The 19,357-nt window shown below is 38.1% G+C and overlaps 1 protein-coding gene across 2 annotated transcripts in view; it reads left to right on the top strand.

Moving 5' to 3' along the window:
• The window catches only part of MRPS27 (mitochondrial ribosomal protein S27), a 42,385-nt gene that overhangs the window by 2,579 nt on the left and 20,449 nt on the right, over window positions 1-19,357 (top strand). For both annotated transcript variants that reach the window (XM_015848841.3, XM_085528077.1), the window contains exons 3-4: window positions 3,825-3,895; window positions 5,452-5,510. In XM_015848841.3, the coding sequence (XP_015704327.2) occupies window positions 3,825-3,895; window positions 5,452-5,510 (130 nt within the window). The remainder of the gene's footprint in view (window positions 1-3,824; window positions 3,896-5,451; window positions 5,511-19,357) is intronic.

Raw genomic sequence — 19,357 nt, 5'->3', positions numbered from 1 at the left:
TGGCTGGACTTCGATTGCATAGCGTTTCAGTTGATTTGTTGCTAAACCAGGGTAAAATTAAGTGACAGCAGGTATCTTGATGAGAAAGATTGCAATTATCCAAACCTGAGAGGGTGTCAGAATTCGAGTTAGATAGGTAACGGGCTTTATTTGTTTAAAAAAATCTGGTACCCGAAATGGCTTATCCAAAACACCAGGTGGCAGTGCTTCCTTTGCAAACTCCCATAATTTCCAATTGAAGCATTTGTTGGTACAGGGCTGTAGTTCTTTCCAGAAGCTGCCAGGGTAAATGTGGATAAACAAAGAACTGTGAAACATAAGCTTGTACACACTTCAGCCTTCCTTCATATTTTGCTTTCTGGAAAAATCTGGGGCTCAGTTGTATGAGCTTTTAAGTTGTCCCGTCACTGGGTTTTGACATGTCCTGGATTGGAATTGTGTCCAAAAGTTGTGACCATTTCTCAGACTCTAGGTTTGTTTTGTTTAAATCCATGTTTAAATTCTGCAAAACACAAAAGTGTATCGGTAGAGGTTTTAAAATTTTGCAGAAGTTTGTATTTTGGAAGTTTTTAGGCAGAGAGTGTATATTAGATAATATTCATACTGCTGACTTCTCCACTAACTGCTAGCAGGTACACAGTGTGAAAGCATTTGCAGCATGTATCTGTCAGAATATATACAGAACTTTGCTTTGGACATTAAAATATTTGCTTAGTTCCTACACCAATGTTGGTGTTCAGGTTTCACACCAACCTTTAAGTAGAAGAATTGCACATTCACATTCTAGCACTTCTGTAGGGAAGTTTTTAACTGAGAGCAAACTTTAATCTTGTATATATGATAGGAACTTCAAGGGTAAGCTTGGTTCAAGAAAGACAGCTCAATTACTTCAAATCCAGGTCTGAGAGAGAAGTCTGTTCTTAGGCATTGTTCAAAAAAGTAAATTTACTGCTAATTATTCGTATCTAGAATCACAGAATCATAGGGGTTGGAAGGGACCTCTAGATCATCGAGTCCAACCCCCCTGCCAAAGCAGGCTCCCTACACCATGTCACACAGGAAGGCATCCAGGCGGGTCTTGAATATCTCCAGAGAAGGAGACTCCACCACCTCCCTGGGCAGCCTGTTCCAGCGCTCCGTCACCCTCACTGTAAAGAAGTTCTTCTGCACATTCGTGTGGAACTTCCTATGCTGTACTTTCATCCCATTACCCCTAGTCCTATCCCCACGCACTACTGAAAAGAGTCCAGCCTCACCACTATGGCTCCCACACCTCAGGTGTTTATAAACCTGGATCAAGTCCCCTCTCAGCCTTCTTTTCTCAAGGCTAAACAGACCCAGTTCCCTAAGTCTCTCCTCATAGGGGAGATGCTCCAGGCCCTTCACCATCTTTGTGGCCCTTCGCTGGACTCTTTCCAAGAGATCCCTGTCTTTTTTGTACTGGGGTGAAACAGAAACTGTAGCAGAAAGCACTTATTTTTTTCTGGAAACAAAATGAGTTTCTAATTAACTTGATTTGTCTCCTGTTCCTTATATTTAATTAACTTCCATTTTATTGTGACTCTTACACTGGAGCTGATAAATCATCATTTAATGTTGCTTTCCATGCTGAAGTTTTGGTGGAGAGTTCTGTCTTTGTAGACAACATAAAAGGTCAGTCGTTAAAATTCTGTGTGTGAACTCTCCCGGTGTAATTGTGTGTGTGTAACAGTCTTGGAATCTTGCACTTAAGGCATTTTGTTATTATTGGAATTACGTTCTCCTTACATACTTAATGTTTTGTGAGGTAGTTTTTTCATTTTTGTGAGCACCTAGATTAAAGAAATGCTAGACTCAGTAGCTGAGTATGGCCTGTAGTGGTTTTAGGTATCACCTTCCAGTTTTCAATGAGGCGTTTAACAGAAGTTGTTCTGGAGTAAATAATTATGCCCTAATCTGTGTTCCTTCCTGAGTGCTGGAGATGCAAAGTGAAGTACAGATGCTTTCTGCAAGGATTTTCCCAGAGAAAATGCTTTACCATCTAAAAGTTGATCTGCTCTCTTAGTGGCTTTGTAGTGTAGCATGGTTTTGGTGGCCTACATCATTTCCTTCTCATATTTTGTAAGAGCTGGTCCTTGGCACCTTTGCTCTCAATTTCCCTTTCATTTAATGGTGATGAAATGTTCACTATTTGGAGATAAGCTGCTTGTCAAAGATGATCTTCTGGTGTTCCTGAGAATACTTCCAAGTGCCCCAGGAGAAAAGGTATTACGTAAATACAAAATACTGGTATGCAGCAGACAGCAGCATTATACAAACTTAAGAGTCAAGCAAGACTTCTCATTTTATGGTAGCAAAAAATATTTGCATGCACCTTGTTATTTTAGAGAGTAGCTGTAGGACCAGGATAGCGCTGAGTACAGTTTGTAGTGTTAGAACTGTATACCTCTCAGTGGTAACTGGTGATACCAGAGCAATTTTAAATCACATCTTCTATAGTTACTGGTACAGTGCCGCTTTCTGTCATTTCCAGGATTGCCAGAATAAATGGTTTAGTAATTTCTGATGTGGTGCTCACTTCAGGTATTGAGGTCAGATGACCTTTTTGGAAAATGAATTCTAACAAGCTAAGCCATCAGCTCTTGCACTGCAGCCAATGGGACTGATCCAGGAGCTGTGGAATGCAAAGAAGGAAGGGCAGTGCTAATGATACAGATAATATACTGGATTCCTGCGTGTGGAAATCTGAAAGAAGAGAGTATGGTTCAAGTCTCTAAATATTATGGATTGAATGTCATCAGTTCTTGTCTAAGATAAGAGCCTAACAGCTATATGACCAGCTTAGTCCCTGAGTCATCAGTTTGCAGTTATAGTACATAACTAAAACTATAGATTAAATTCATGAAGTTCAGTGTTAATCTACCTGTTCAACAGTCAAAAGCTTAAAATTCCTGTATGGTCAATTTAATACTGTTAGATGATCACTGAAGCAAAATGCTATTAAGTTAATAAGGCACTGGCACAGTGCCCAGTTTGATTAACAGAATTTCTTCTGACCTGCTGTTCGTTGCTGTGGGGTATATGAGTATGGTATGGCTTGTTTTTGTGTTTCCTTGTTTTATCAAAGAAGAAAGGACAAATAACAAAGGCACTGTCCAGCATGTGTGAAGCTTGAAAGCAAACATGAATTTTCAGGGCATCTGCTCAGGCTTTTGAGATGAGTTATATTAGTTACCTCGTCCAAGACATTATAAGGTTGAGAACCTTTACACAAGTTATTTCCTGTTGGTATATTTAAAAATAACTGAAAATATTATTTTCATACAACTTCAAAACGAGATATTGATAAGGAATCAATTTAATTTCATACTCAGTTTATATTCATAGAAACATGGAATGCTTAGATTTGGAAGGGATCTTTAAAGGTCTTCTAGCCCAATTCTGCTACAGTGAACAGGAACACTCACAGCTCAATCAGGTTACGCAGGGCCTGATCCAGCTTAGCCTTGAAAGTCTTCAGGGACAGGACATCTACCACATCTCCCAGCAACCTGTTCCAGTGCCTCACCACCCTCACAATAAAAGACTTTTTCCTTATATTTAGCATAAATCTCCAACCTCCTTAGCCTTGAAATCATTTCCCCTTGTTGTGTCACAACAGATGGTGCTAAAGAATTTGTTCCCTTCTTTCCTGTAGGTACCTTAATAAAGGCCACTATCAGGTCACCTTGGAGCCTTCTCTTCTCCAGGCTGAACAGCCCCAGCTGTTTTATGTTACATGATAACTCTGGAAGTATTTCTGTAATATCAGTTGATTCAAGATACTATTCTTCTTTTTTCTCTAGCTGAATTAGCCAACTTAATGGACAGAACCTATGAAAGAAAGCTGCCTGTCAGCTCTTTGACAATAGCCCGGGTAAGAAAATAAATTCAGTCATGAAGGGATGGAAATGACAATGGAATGCTTATGAAATCAAGGGAGCTCAGAGGATATAAATGATATCACCTCTGCTGTGAGCTGTGGGAACGTAAATGTCTTGTTATTCTGTTAAATTGCTGTATAAAACTGTTTTATTGTTTCTTTGTGCTCATTAGTTAGAACGTGGACTACTGTGTCTTCAAAGCTGAAATAGAACTTTTTCTCAGCAAGGCTGGGCTTGACTTTGTTAGTGAACTACACTTCTTAATAATTTGTTATTAAACAAATCCCTTTCTGTGTTTTCTGTCTTTATTAGTGAGAGTGTTAATGTCCTCACTTTATAAGAACCCAGGTTTGAAGGGAATGCCATGTGTTAGCACACTGCCTACATTCTGAATCACCACTGTGGTAATGGTGTTCTGGTACACTAATTGTAATTAGAATCATTAGCACTACTATCCATAGAGTCACAGAACAATTTGTGCAGTTACTGAACGTCCTTGATTATTGGCTCTGAACTATCCATAGAGGAAACGGATGTTCTTCTCATTTTTACTACTTAATCAAATTTACTTTGTACCCTCCTCATGTTTCTGCTTTGGGTTGACCTCTGCACTGGATTAGTGACATTTTTAGATTTTCAGACAGCTTCCCTTTCTTGTACCTGGAACTCACATAAAATACAAATTTTCTAAAATGAGCATAAAGTACATAGGCATGCTGTTGCCATACTGAGAGATGAGATCTATATGTACGTATATACAAGGAAAGTTAAGAAATTAAAGAACAAGTACCAGTCAGCTTAAACTGTTATTTTTAGCTTATTCTTAGGTTAAAGAGAAGCACTGACCTTCCTAACATGTTGTTTATGTATTCTGAGCTAAAGGCATTGTGTAACTTTATGCTCATGTAGAACATACCAGAATAGAAGATTCACTCTTACCATAGGAGAAAGTCTGATTGAAAACCTTGCTTTTATAGTTGATAGCACAGGGAATTTTGTGAAGTTTTAAGTGGAAGGAAAGTTGTACTTAGCAGCATGGAGGTTGATTTCTTTTTCTTACTGTTATTTGTATGTGTGGTAAAATACAAGATGCCGTTGTCCTTCAGAATTTACAGTATGAATGCACAAAAAAGGCAGAGGGAAAAAGAAAGCTTTTTAGAAAGAAAACAAACAAACACTGAGACTCACTGAAAATTAGTTAAATTAGTAATGGAATGCAAGCTCAAGGGATATGATTTAAGAAATTAGAAAAAAGCAAGCAAAATAGTGTGTACTATGCTGTACACGGGACATGGCTCTCAGACTGTCTCCATGTATGATATGCAGCATTGCTTATAGCTTGGGGAGAGTTGGCTGAGTTTAGAAAGATTTTACTTTCTGCAGCCTAGAAGAAACCTGATTAGGAGCAACTGAAGTCTTGAAGACCTCCATTATTGTCAGATACATAAATGTGCAGAACAAATGTGTTGTGTTTATCCAAGAGATATTTTCTTCTAATGTGCTAGATAAGTCCCCCGTCTTAAGCTTTCATTTCTTATTTTTTAACCAGTTTGTTGACAACATTTCTTCACGAGAGGAAGTGGATCAAGCTGAATATTACCTTTACAAGTAAGTGTCTTTATTTCCAACATGAACTTTCAGGAATACAAAAAAATATCATAAAGTCTTGACCTTTTAAGATCGTGACCCTTTGATGTGCTGTAAAAATACATGCATCTGATATCTTTCAACTCACACCCAAGGGCCTTTTTGTTAACTTCCCCTTTGTTTTGGCTATTATCTTTCCAGACCTCTGCCATTAAATTCTGCCAGGCATGTTAGTCTGAGCTTCTGATCAGCTAAAACTACTTCCAGTGATTATTTAAATTATGGATGTTGCTGTTATTAGGAGTTACATCTGTTTACAGTATTTCCTTCTCAAGCTTTTTTGTCTTTCAACTGATAATTAAAATGGCTATATGCATTGTGTGAGTGCAGGGAAACTAGCTTGAATGAACAGAACTGTAAACTGGATTGCTATGGTAATGAACAAGACATAAAGGCTAAGCGGAGCATGATTTTGTTGCTTTTTTAAAAAAAATCTTTGTTCTCTGTGTTGCAGATAAACTACCTTAACCTTATTGCAGGCATTGTTAGGGTTTTCTGCTACTAGTTTTTGTTGCTGCTAGTATCAGATTGAATGCTTGCTAGCTTCAGGTCAATACATCTCAATATTGTCCTTTGAGAGGGCAGTAAACCTCGCTGATCTCTAAAATAGATTGGTACTTTCATGGATGACTACATACCTTGTGAAAAAAGTAACTGATAAAATCAAAGTGATATTTACAAAGCATGTTTACAAACAATGCCATGTGGTTATATGTAAATAACAGTTGCTGTTACTTTAATGAAGAAGTTTATGGTATGGATGCTTTAAGTAGACTCATAGCGGTAAGTGCACGATTGCGTGATACTTAAGATCTCTGTGATCTTCTGGTATTTCTGAGCAGTAACTGAACCTCAGTTCATTGAACCCCCTTTTGCCCGGGGGGGTTGTGGAGTCTCCTTCTCTGGAGATATTCAAGACCAACCTGGATGCCTACCTGTGCAAGCTGGTGTAGGGAACCTGTTTTGGCAGGGGGTTGGAGTCGGTGATCTCTGGAGGTCCCTTCCAACCCCTACATTTCTGTGATCCATGATTCTCAGCTTCAACCTGTATACAAAAGAATCCAATTTGCTATTACAAGCGATACCTTACAATGATAAAATAAAAGGGGGAAGAATCATCTCATAAAAAGTGCTCATAAAAAGTTACTTCTGGACCAAATTTCATTTGTCCTGTCATGTGAAATTTAGAAATCATTCTTGGGTTCTTCAGCAAGCCATGGTGAGAAGAAAACAGGACAATCAAGTCTGCTTAAGACTGCTTTTTTTCTTTTTTTTTTTTTTTTAATTGCTTTTACAGATGCACTGCTAGTATCTTGTTTTAGCATTCTTGAAGTTCATTACATGAAATGTGCCACAGAGACTCCAGTTCTTGCTGGTTGAGTTGGGGCATCAAGACAGCGAAGAGGAAGGTTTGATAGTTTGTTTAATTGCTGAGCCTCAAAATGCATCAGGTAAAATCCTGATAGTAGAATTAGATGTTCATATGTAAGGTATCTTAACAGCTTTTTCTTCCTTCTTGAAAACAGGAATGTTAGAGAGTGGCAAAAACTTAGAAATACCAAAAATCTTCTGTAGTTAGAAGAAGAAAATAGAGTGGTAATCTCTAACATAAGTATCTTCCTCGTGCTATCTGTGGCTGATTAGTACCTCAGCTTAAAATACAGTTTTTTTTAATCCTTAAGAGCACATTGTAAAGAAGAGGTTTGCAGTTCAAAATAATTGCAGTCATTTACAACATCTCTAGGCTATAATTCTCCTCCAGTTAGTAAGGTTAGTTATTCGTGCATCAAGTATGATCATTTGTAATTGATAGGAATTTTAGTAGCTGATAAGGAGAAAATAGAGGGGGACCAATGTGTCGAACTTCTGTACTTGGATTTTTTCTTGTATGTTTCCTTGTAGTGTTGCTTGGTTCTGCTGTAAAAATGTTTAATCTTCTGGTGATGTTATCATCCGTTTTCCAGGAGACTTCATTCCAGCATGTTACATGGAACTATTCTCAAAGCACATTAGCATGCAGGTAGTGAAATAGAGGATAAAGAGGTCTGTAATTCATGTGAAAATGTAAAACTCCCAATTATAACATAAGCTTCTCTTTCAAATGAAAATAAGTTTGCTAGCTTCAGGAAATACAAGATGTGGCTGGTACCCACAAGGTCCCTTTTATTATTCTTTACATTTTGTGCTTAGGCTAGAGTTCAGATAAAGGACACATTTATAAAGATATCTCTTGTCAGTTGAGAGGATGTTGTCACAGAGTTCTGCAAAAGAGGCCACACCGTGAGACTTGAGGAGGTAGAAGAGAGGGAGTAGAGGAATAGAGAAGCTTTGTCAAGAAATCCTTTTCTAGTTTGTTATTTCCTTAATGAAAAACAGTTCAAAGCACAGTTTTTTGTTCCGTGATGACAGTGAGCTTTCTGTAAAAAGAGAAAAGTGGTATCACTGAAAAAGTTCTTATTGTTTTCCAAAGCACACAAATCCATTGTGGTCAAATGGCATGTGTGTTTCCTGGTTAAATGGCTATACGTGCATTTGCCTGGATGTAGCAATGCAAGATGCCCCCAGCGTCCTGTGTTTCTCATCATAACTACTTGTAGAGTGTAAAGGAGAGATTTCAATGTCTGTCCTCAGTGTGGCATGTTTCTGGCAGTCTGAGTTGAAGGGTAGTCACTTTCAAAGCCCTTAAAAGTTTATGTTTCTGGTATGAAAGGGCAAACTGTGCCTGTGGGAGGATTCAGGAGAAGAGCAGCGGTGTTTCCATTTTCACTGTGTGTTTATTTTTTCCTTAAGACAGGTGTGCCAGAGTTTGTAAGTGGGCTTTTCTTCTATTATGTCAGGCAGGACATAGTTTTGAAAAGTAGTATTTTGGAGTATCACTATGATGTGTTCAAGGCCACAAAGCACAATATACATGTTATATTTAGTCCTGTTTCAACTTCTTGTACATTTATAACAGTGAATATCTAGCCATACTGTCTCCACAGAGGATCTTGAGCTCTCGAAAATAGTTATGTGGAAACTACTAGGCAACACTGTGGAGCATGTCGGTAAAATGGTAAAGGCATGACATCACCTGCTTTCAATACTCCTCTTTTTGTTCTCTTCTGAATACCTCCCCACCCTAACTGTCAGGCTTAAAAATCCTTTCATCTCCTGGGATCTCAGTAGAAATACTAATCAGAATGCACTTGCTGCTAGATCAAAGACCTGCAGTTAGCCTTACTTTGTCCTGTCTCATTGAAATGTCACTATTTCTCACATCAGGGTGGTTTTCAGATGATCAAAACATTAGCATAATGGCAGTTTTATAGTGAGGTAGCTTGCTGATTCAGTATATATGTTTTATACCAAGAATGGTTTTCAATGTGTTTGAAAGCTATTGCAGAAATTTTATGTTGAGATTCCTTGAGAGGTTTTTTAATTGCATTGAACTCATGACCTCAGCATAGGAAAAAAATATAAATATTGTCTGTAAAGTGCAGATGTTTGTGTGTGGATGTGCTCTCCAAATTCTTGTTCAGTTTCATTGGAATTTTTTACTTTACTTGACTGATACTGGAAGCAGTATTTGATTATAATAAAAAAGTGTTCCTGTATCAAACTATTAGAAGTTCTTAGGCATTCCATTACATCTTTCATGGCAGAAAGTGGTATTTTTGAAGCCTAATTGCAGTAATGAGGTGATTTTAGGATAGCAGCGGTTTCCGTATGTGTGAAAAAGTGCTGAATCCTTGCAGTGCTACTGTATCAGTTACTCCAATGACTTGTGTAAAACAAGTTTCACCTGTATTATCTGTATCCACATATCTGATTTTTAGATGTGAGAGTTGCAGTGTTTGAAACTTCAATGGCAATGAGCTGATTTAACAGTCCATAAAGGTGTAACACTGGAAGGTATTTAGAAGGATCTCTTCCTGTAGATCTTTTCGGTCATCTGCTTTTTGTAGCTCATCTGGCCTTTTATAAAGTCTGTCCTTTAAGCTTTGCAGAAACTAGATAAAAATTTCAAGACACTGCATAGAAATAGAGGAAAAAGTTGGAAGACTTCAATTCAGCAGTAATCTTTTTTCATGGTGCATTGCCTAAATTCAAGAGAGATAGGAATTTGGATTTTAAAAGCTCTTAATATTTAAAACCAGGGGAAAGTAAGATTACTATGTTAAGTGCATTTATGTATTAATATCAGAGGAGAAAAATCCCCAATAATTTTGGAATAAGTAGCACAATAAAATTGGTCAGATTGCAACATGGATGTCCCACTGACATCAACAGTAGGAACGAGTGCACACTCAGCAAGTTTGCAGATGGTACCAAGCTGTGTGATGTGGTTGATGTGCCCAATGGACAGGATACCTTCCAGAGAGACCTGGACAGCAGTCTTGCACCTGGGTTCTTGTAAGACCCCACTGTCAGTACAGTCTGGGGGGAGTAAGGTTGGATCACAGCTTTGCCAAAAAGGGCTGGAGCTAGTGGTGGGTGGGAAGCTGGACATGTGCCCTCACAGCTCAGAAAGGTAACTGTATTCTGGGCTACATCAAAAGAAGTGTGGCCAGCAGGGCAACAGCAGTGATCCTGCACCTCTGCTCTGCACTGATGAGGTCTCACCTGGGGTACTGCATCCAGATGTGGAGTCCTCAGTACAGGAGAGACGTGGACCTGTTGGAGCACATCCAGAGGGCCACAAAAATGATTAAAGAGGAGGAATACCTTGCTTACAAGGGCAGGCTAAGAAAGCTCGAGGTGTTCAGGTTGGAGAAGACAAGGCATTGGGAAGATCCAGTAGCAGCCTTTCAGTGTGTAAAGGGAACAGACAGTTTATCAGGTTTTATTGTTATAGGACAAGGGGAAGTTGTTTCAAACAAAAAGAGGATATTTAGATTGAATCTGAGGAAAAAATTTTTACAGTAAGGATGGTGAGTCACTGGAACACTTATCCAGGGAGGTGGTAGATGCCCCATCCGTGGAGACACCAGGGATGCCCAGGTCAGGCTGGGCAGCCTGACCTAGCTGTGGGTGACTAGGTTTATTGCAGGGGAGTTGGATGAGATGGTCTTCAAAGTTCTCTTCCAACTCAAACAGTTCTATGACTCTGTGGTTCTAGATGCATTTTGCTCTTAGTACTGGCAGAAAAGTTTCATTACTATTCTCAGAAGAATTTGCATATCATTCAGCAGGCATCTTTCTTGCCAATGGCTTAGAGCATTCTGTATAGTAGATAGTATTGGAAATAGTGTGAAGTATAATATGAGTAGTAAGTATTTAGATTTTGGCTGAATGTTGTACTCATTATATGCTGAAGGAGAAGAGGCTGCAGCACTGTGTGAGGGTTTGACAAATTCTCAGAATAAAGCCAATGTTTGCTGTGTCAAGGGACATTCTAAAGTTTTGTTTTGTTTTGTTTTTCGGGTTTTTTGGTTTGTTTTTTGTTTTTTGTTTTTGTTGTTGTTGTTGTTGTGGTTTTTTTGTTTTTTTTGTTTTTTTCCTTCATAAGTTCCTGCACCAGCAAGAAGCCCAGCTGGAGACAGATTGTGCATTATATTTTAGAAATATTGAAAGTCTAGACAGAGGTTATGTTGCTGCCAAAAATGTAAAGAGTGAGCAGTTCATATGAATACAGATGAGCAGAACAGAGTATGGCCTTTTATATGCTTCAGAGTTTAAAACACAAACACATGCAGAGACTATTCATTGGCTGGCTTTGATGACAAATAATTGTAACGATACACTTGAGAATTAACCCCATCCAGCTTCCCCTGGAAGGAACTTCAGGTTTGATTACAGCTCCTGAATAGTATTGGCAGCCCGTGCCAGACAGTAGGTCCAAACCTGTGTACTGAAGAATTGTTTCTTTTGAATTCTTCCTATTATAACTTTAAGTAGTATTAGGTAGTAAAACAGTCTTTTACAAGTAAGTAGAGTATTGCCACTACGGTTATAAAATACTGAAGTTTTATTAGGCTTACAATTGTATACAGGACTGTGATGATCCCTTTGTTGGGAAGTATTGACGTGGTGGTTATTGTACTTGTCAACCTGAATCACTCCTTTAAAGTGCAAATATTTATTGATTGATTGATAGAAATTTAAACAGAAAAAAAAAAAAACAACATTGAAATACAGCTTTAAAGAATAGTTTCAATGTGCTATGGACCAGAGTTGTTTTACTACAGGGAGATTGATTTGAATTAGAACTATTTGAAATGTTGAATTTGTTTTCACTGTAAATCTGCAAGCAAGAAACCTGAATTCAAAAGATTATAATAAAAGATATATAAAAGATTATAATAAAATTTTATATATATATATTTTTTTAATCTTTTGAAGGGAAGCCATATTGTTGTTTTCTGATAACTCTTGAAGCTATTTTGATTTTGTTTGGAATGATTGTACTAAATTTGGAACTGTTTTTTTACTGACCAAGGAGATAAGTATTTTTACTTATCAGGTTAATAGGTATTCATTTGCAGGATAAAATTTCATCATTAATAATCTTTTAAAAAGAAAGAAGTGTTTACCAGAGTGCTGCTTTTATTTATTTAGTTAATTTTCTTAAGAAATAAAATTGAATAAATGTATCACATTTCTGCAAACATACACATTTTAATGATTATGTAAACATTAATTAAATTAGATGTAATATGGAAAGCATATATCTGAATATCTTTTGCATTTAATACTTCCTTATCAATAGAGGAAGTCTTGTTTCTATTTGGAGAAATGAGCAGATTCACAAGATATCAAGATTTTACTATTTGTATGTATTTTTAGTATTTGTCTTTATTCATCTTTTTACTAGAACAGTGAAGCATTGTTTCTTGCTGCTTTCAGTCACAAATTACTCATTGTCAAGCTGAACTAAACAACATTTTTATCGGATTTTACTGAGTCTCACTGCTTAGTTCCACAAGTGGTTTAAGAAGCCGTGGAGGTAACTATTCAAATGAAAATGAAAAGGTCAAGACATTTTAACTTCATCTGCTTGCATGAGCAATGTATAAAATAGTGAAGAAAGTTAAGGAAAGTAGCACATTTATCCTTTGGGAAATATATAGTTTTGTGCCACTGTACGTAGGGAAAATCCTAACTACATTAAATGCCTCAATTTAAAAACTTAGAAGTGAGTGAAAATTCAGAAGTTTTCCAAATCAGGTGAAGCATTTCTTGGAAAGTTGATGGCTGTGAATGCCTTACTTTGTTCAGTAGTAAATGAGAGATTGAAAGAAATTTAGGAGAAGTTTTGGTTACCATTAGTGATGTTTTTCTCTCAAATGAATCAGGCTGTTTATGGATTGAAATGTATAAGCAGCTGTGGATGAACTTCTGAAATAAGAACAAGTGTTTTATTAGAAGTAGGTTTTTAAAACGAAGAGATTTTGACTTTGTAAATTTTGTTCTGGAGAAATTTAAACTAGAAGCCAGAGATGAAATCTAGATAGAAAGTAGTGTTGGCTCTCTAGTGTCCTGATGATGGGTATCAGAGTTGTGTAGCTTATCAAAGCTGTTAAAATATATGTTGGATTGAATGTTCATGTTATAAAGCTGGTCCTCTTACCTGGGTTTACACAGGATTTTCTGTTTTGTTTTTCTCTTACTTTAACTAACAAAGTGCTTGTAAGAGGTAGAACTGGCGATCCATTAAGTGCTTGAAATATCCAGATTACATTACAGTAGATTAGCATGGGAAGGTATTTATTTATTTGTCTTTTTCTTTTTTCTTTCCTTGCAATTTTTCAATCCTTAAAGAAAAATTCTCCAGCAGTCTCATGTGAGTTCTGATAACAAACATACAGGCTGTTAGCTGACAATGTTGATTGCATAGCAACTCTTGCAGGATGTGAGGAAGCAGAGATGGAACCAAAACATCTCTCAGCTGTTCCGTTGCATGAGATTTCCCCTCTGCACCATCTTTTCTTAAAAGATTTTCAGTGCTGTTGAATGGTGACAAATCGTATGCAGGTTTTGTGGTGTCAGCTGATGGAGAGAAGGACAAAGGCACTACAATCTTTTTTCCTGCATTATGTCGCAGTTGAAATAGAAGGTTTGCATGCACTTTTCAATGGGAGCTTCCCTTCTGTTTAGTTCAGTACAAGGGAAAACCCACGTGATCTGAATTTTAAATGAATCATTGTATACAAGCTTGTTAGATTCCAAATAGCATTCAAGATTAACATGCTCTGGTCAGGCATCTTATTAGACTTCCCAGTGGTAAAAAAAAAAAAGTGTTCTGTATTTTCCTGGTAAAAGCAGAGGCAGTTGGATTAATCCAAAAGAATATGTATTGTGTTGTGCTCTGTCAACTTCTGTGTATTTCTGCATGTTGTGGCACGGTATGTAGCAACCGACAGTAGAAGTAATGCAGGTTCTGGAATGTAAATGCTTTTAGAAATTGGAAGAATGTTGAAAGGACCTTGGTAAAGGTTGGAGTAGTGCTTCAGTCACTGATACAATCTTTTCTTGTTCTGTTACATATAATCACGGACAAAATGACTGTAACAAAATCAATTGCCAGGGAGATACCTATTTTTTTCTTTAGCACACAGTAGTTGGGAGTATGACTGTTCTAATTTATTCAAATGGGTATTTGTGCTTTGGTAGGTCTGAATATGTTTGTTGAACAATCAGCGACTAAGCTCTTTTGAAAATTACCTGATTATATCCATAGAGTTGTAGATTTCTTGTTGGCCAGAGTAATGAAGAATTTTGACATGCTAACTTAATGTTGCTTGATTCTGATGAATCATTTTTTTCTTTTTACTTTCATCTTATTCAGAATGTCCAAAATGTGCAGGGGGGTTAAAAAAATGTAGATACATTTATCCATCTTGCATTGCTGCTTACCTCTGGATCATGTACATTCCTGCCTATGAAAAACTGTTTTATTTCCTGAGGGAAAAGAAGTTTGTGTTGCAAAAAGATCTGCAGAACAGTTCTGTGCTGTAATTGAATAGAGGCACTGATAAGCAAAGGTCATAGTTTAACATTTTCTTGGGGGTGATTTCTGAGGTTGTCTCTCTCTCTCCATCTCTCTCTCTCTCTCTCTCTGTGCAAATTTCTGAATGTAACTTGCCGACTAGCCAAGTGGAAAAAAAAAACAGAAAATTCAGTGTCTACTTTAAAAAAAAAAAAAAGCTACTTTAATAGTGAGCTATTTTTAAAGCTTCACGCTCCAGGTGATATATCTGTACTGTCTGCTGGAATGAGGCCTGTTGCATTTTCAGTGTGTCTGTGTACCAAGGACTCCCATCACTCTGCTCAGCTACCTTTAATTTTCTTTCTGACAGGGTCCTGGCTACCCTGGTTTACATCTCTGCCCTTTACTCAGTAAATATTCAGTTCATGGACAGAACAATCCCTTATGTACTCTTTTTTTTTTTTTTTTTTTTTTTTTGGCGGGGGGTGGGGGGGAGAGGCTGATGTGGCAGAGATATTAACACTTAGATAGAAGTCCAAAGTCCTCGTATCAGCTTGTTTTTACCTGCTTATTATCATATCCCTTCCCTTACTTGCTAGAACTCTGGCATGTCCCCAGGCTTTTTCAGCTGTCTGTTTTCCATTTGCTACGCTAGTTTGAAAGCTTGAAGAGCTCTCTTAAAAATGATGTTGGTCACTTCAGAAATAGCTGCACGTGTGCTCTCTTGCCAGCATTTATTTTCCATTTTCATCCATTAGCAAGTCTTTTAGTGCATCATGATCCCTGTGCATATGTTGTGTGCTGGGCACCCAGATGACTGAGGCTTAGATGAACAGTTTGTCTCTTTGGACTAGGTAAGGATTTGTCCCAGGATGTAGTTCAAGGAATGTTTACGATGTCAAAATTACTCCATTCTTAAGCCTAACTGGGCAAACTGAGGGAAAAGAAGGGTACGTACAGGCGATGGAAACAAGGAAGTGTCACCTGGAAAGAACACGAGGATACTGTCCACATGTGCAGAGATGGGATTGGGAAAGCCAGGGTACTGATGGAACTGAACTTGGCAATTGATGTTAAAACAAGAAGAAGGAATTCTGCAGGTACACAGGTTAGAAGAGACAGGCCAATGAGAGCGTACCCTCTCTGCTAAATGAGAAAGGAAAACTGTCTAGAACAGCTATGGAGAAGACTGAAGTACTCTGTGAGTACTCAGACTTAATTGGCAGCCAGGTTTCTCACATCTTTGAACTTCACAACAACTCTGCATCCAAACTGCTAGGTGGGAACTTGGCGAGCAAACTAACCCACTCCAGGATGGTAAGCCTTACCTCTGTGTCTGAAAAGATCATAGAATGGGTTTTCCTGGTAAGACATCTTAAGGCACATTAGCAGATGATCTGATACAGCCAGCATGACTCCATCTGTGTAAGGTTATGCCTGGCCAATATGGTGGTCTTCTCTGATGGAGTGATGGCATTGGTGGACAAAGGGAAGGCAGTGATATTATCTACCTGGATGTCTGCAAGACCTTTGACATGCCCCCTACCACATTTTTATCTCTAAATTGGAGAGAAATGGATTTGAAGAGTAGAGTATTTGGCAGATAAGGAATTGGTTGCATGGTTGCAGCCAGACTGTTTTGAGTGAGCTCAGGGCCTGATAGAACTGGATGCTTAAAAACGTCTGTTCGGAGCCTGAATACAAGATCTGAGTGGGCAACTGCAACATGACAAATTGGCTGAGCGTTGGTTGGTTTTCCTAATTGGCTGGTAGTAGTGGATTTTATTTGGAACCATTGGTCTTTGCTGTGTTCCCATTCCAAAAGGGAAAGCACTACAACATAGGATGTTGTATTTTGAAATCCTTTGCTTCACAGGCTTGTTCAGTGTGCATCCTGTACCTCCACCCACATAGAAGAGCATTTGTCCTATAGCAGGTGCAGTATTTGTGGTGAAGAACCTACTGTTTCTACAGGTAACAGGCATAGTAGCACAGTATTTTCCTGATTGCTTGAGTCAGATTCACTCTGTTTATCCTTACTTTGCATGCTGTTTGGTGTGCTTGACATCATATGCAGTGAAATAAAGGGCATTCCTGTGCCACTGGGCTTTGAAGAAGTTGAATACACTTACTATTCCCTAAGTCCTATAATCTTTTCAATGGCCTTGGCTGAAGAGTGCCCATAACAAAGTAATATTTTGGTATGTAGAAGGTTTAGACCTGCCTCCAATATGTATCTAGTAAGCAGTAGCTCTCTGGTAAGAAATAACTTGCCGTCCAATTATGAAGGTGATTTCATGAATCTCAAATTAGAAACAAGCTTTCATAGATGTTTCATTTTGAAAAAGTATACCTAGTTGATACTTTGTATACTGTCTTTCAGGCATGTGGAGAGTTAGTTGAAATAATCACAGGTAAAACTGAGCTGGTAAAATTGTAGCAAACTGAATAGTACTTTATTCCATTTCTTACAGCTATTAAATTAAGAAGTTTTCAGATAAATGAGTAATAATTCCAACAGAACTGACTTTCTGTTGAGCTCTAACACAGCAGGTTTTAGTGTGACACAGTTAAATTGCCGAGATTCAATTTTTTTTCCACAAAGTAATAGATCTACTGTGTTTTAGAGTTCTTTATCTGTATTTTTCTATGCCAAGATACCAGGAGAAGATATAATTAATACAAGTGTTAGCTTTCTGTAAATTAGATTTCATTAGAGTTGCATGGGGACAAGGAAAAGCACTAGGGAGTATCTTATCAGAATCACTATAGCAACAGCTCACCCCATCATTCTCTGTTTTCCTCTGCCTATGATACTTTCTTCTCAACCACTAGATTATCAATGGAATTTATATTCAAAACAAGATTTTTAACTGCAAAAGCCCAAGAATATTTTGATCAGAAATATATTTTAGAAGTGATATCCTTTATAGTCAGTAGTCTGGGGAAAAGTTCTTCATTTTTTATTGTCTTTACTATTAAAAGAAGATTTTCCAGTTTCTTATTAACTCTTTAAATGAATTTCAGATTTGTGATGAAAGTAGTATGAATTCCTCACGAGCTGGAGGAGAAGAATCTTGTTTTCTTGCTGGTTTTTCCCCGGAAGACTGGTAGAGATGGAGGGTTATGAGCCCATAATCACCAGAGACCCTCTATTATCCTGAGAGAGAGAAAAAAAAATAGGAATGCTGTATTAAAGCATCTCATTGTTTTATTTCTTTCACTGCAGCTGTGTCTCTAAGCAACAGGAAGTAAAGTAAATTTTGAATGTTGTCCACCTCATTCTTCTCTCTTGATCATAAAGAAAAAAAAAGGAGATGATCTTTTCATCACTTTCAGCAGGACACTGGCATGGCTTGGCAAGGACCTGCTGGTCAGACTGAGGGAAGAAAAGGGCATGTACAGGCAGCAAAAGCAAGGGCCCGTGTATGGCAAAAAATGGCAATGACAGTGCTTTCTAATGGGAATGCAAGCACTATAGGTCTATAGCGTATATAAGAATAAAAACTGGCTTACCCCCTTCTAATAACCATGACAGCTCAAATAGAGTATTATCTCTATCCAGAGAGGTGCTGCTCCCTTGATTGCTAATCCTTAAACGAGAGTGAAGAGGGGTAGATTTAGGCTCCACCCATTCTTGTCACTCAGGTGCAATACTTACACCTGAGCTCCTTATGTTAGCCATGCCTTCTCATCTGGTGCTCAACCACTGATTCTGGCTATGAACTGACAGTTTGGTTGCAGGTGTATCACCTGGAAAGAACACAGGGATACTGCCTGGTCATGCAGAGGTGGGATTAGGAAAGCCAAGGCACTGATGGAACTGAACTTGATGTTAAAAACAACAGGAAGGAAAGAACCTTCACCCAAGCCTACCTAAAAAAACCTTGCTCACGTTGGAAGCAAATGTACTTTGCAGGAGTGAGCTTCCATTGCTGTCCTACTAAAAAGTGTGTAGTTTTGAAGTATTCTGAATCAAGGTGGATATTTCTGGAGCTTTTTAGTGAATGTGTCTTGCAGCCTAGAATGATTTTCCTAGGGGTAAATGGTGCCCTCAAAAGTAGTATGTTCTTTGAGCTCAGGGTCTGTGCTGCACTTTTTCCTGGCTGGGAACTTAGAATGAAGTTTAGAGGAATTCAGTACAAACACATAGCATACTGTACAGTTGTAATTATAGAAAGGTGTACATTTGTAATTATACAAAGGTAAAGTACATGGATAACCAGAGGTTATATAGGAGAGACTCACCAATGTTGAGGCTCACAGTGAAGGTGCTCACCAACATTAAGGCTCACTGAAGAAACTCTACATAGGCGTAGTCCTATGTAAGATGCTACCTTAGTGGTGGTCAGCGCTTAAATGACCACCATTCAGTGACCATGGACAGTCAAGCTCCACCCCTTCTTGGAGCACAGCTGAATTACCTTCACCTGTGCTCCTGCAGCTGACCTGTCACTTGCCTCAGATGGTTAATCAGATTAACAGTTTCCCATACAGATACTAAGGTTGATAGAGATGTCTGAAAGAGTTTTCCCCTCTGCTTTAGAAGGGTTTGTGACTGCCTGTCGTGGTGGATGAGTTGTTACTGCAGTTGTTACCTTGATAGTCAGCAGAGGGGAGTACGGTAAGTAATTTGGGTATGTTTCAGAGCCAGGAATTTCAGTCAGTAACTTCAGTCTTTGCTGCAGGCTCTGGATCTGTTGCTTTCACCCTTTGAGTGGTTCTTCTCTAAATTTACATGCAAGTAGAGCCTTTCTTTTGTGCTGCAGAAAGCTGCTCCTCCATTCAAACATTTAAATGAAATTTATGACATATAACTAGGGTTTGTGACTATTGGATTTTTTTTCTTTTTAGTATGTTAATGTTGGTCACTGTTGTTTACTTACAAGAGTGCCTT

The sequence above is a fragment of the Coturnix japonica genome, chromosome Z, assembly GCF_054131305.1.
Source record: "Coturnix japonica strain WE chromosome Z, WE-NBRP24, whole genome shotgun sequence".
NCBI lineage: Eukaryota > Metazoa > Chordata > Aves > Galliformes > Phasianidae > Coturnix > Coturnix japonica.
This window is presented reverse-complemented; position numbering and strand designations above follow the sequence as displayed.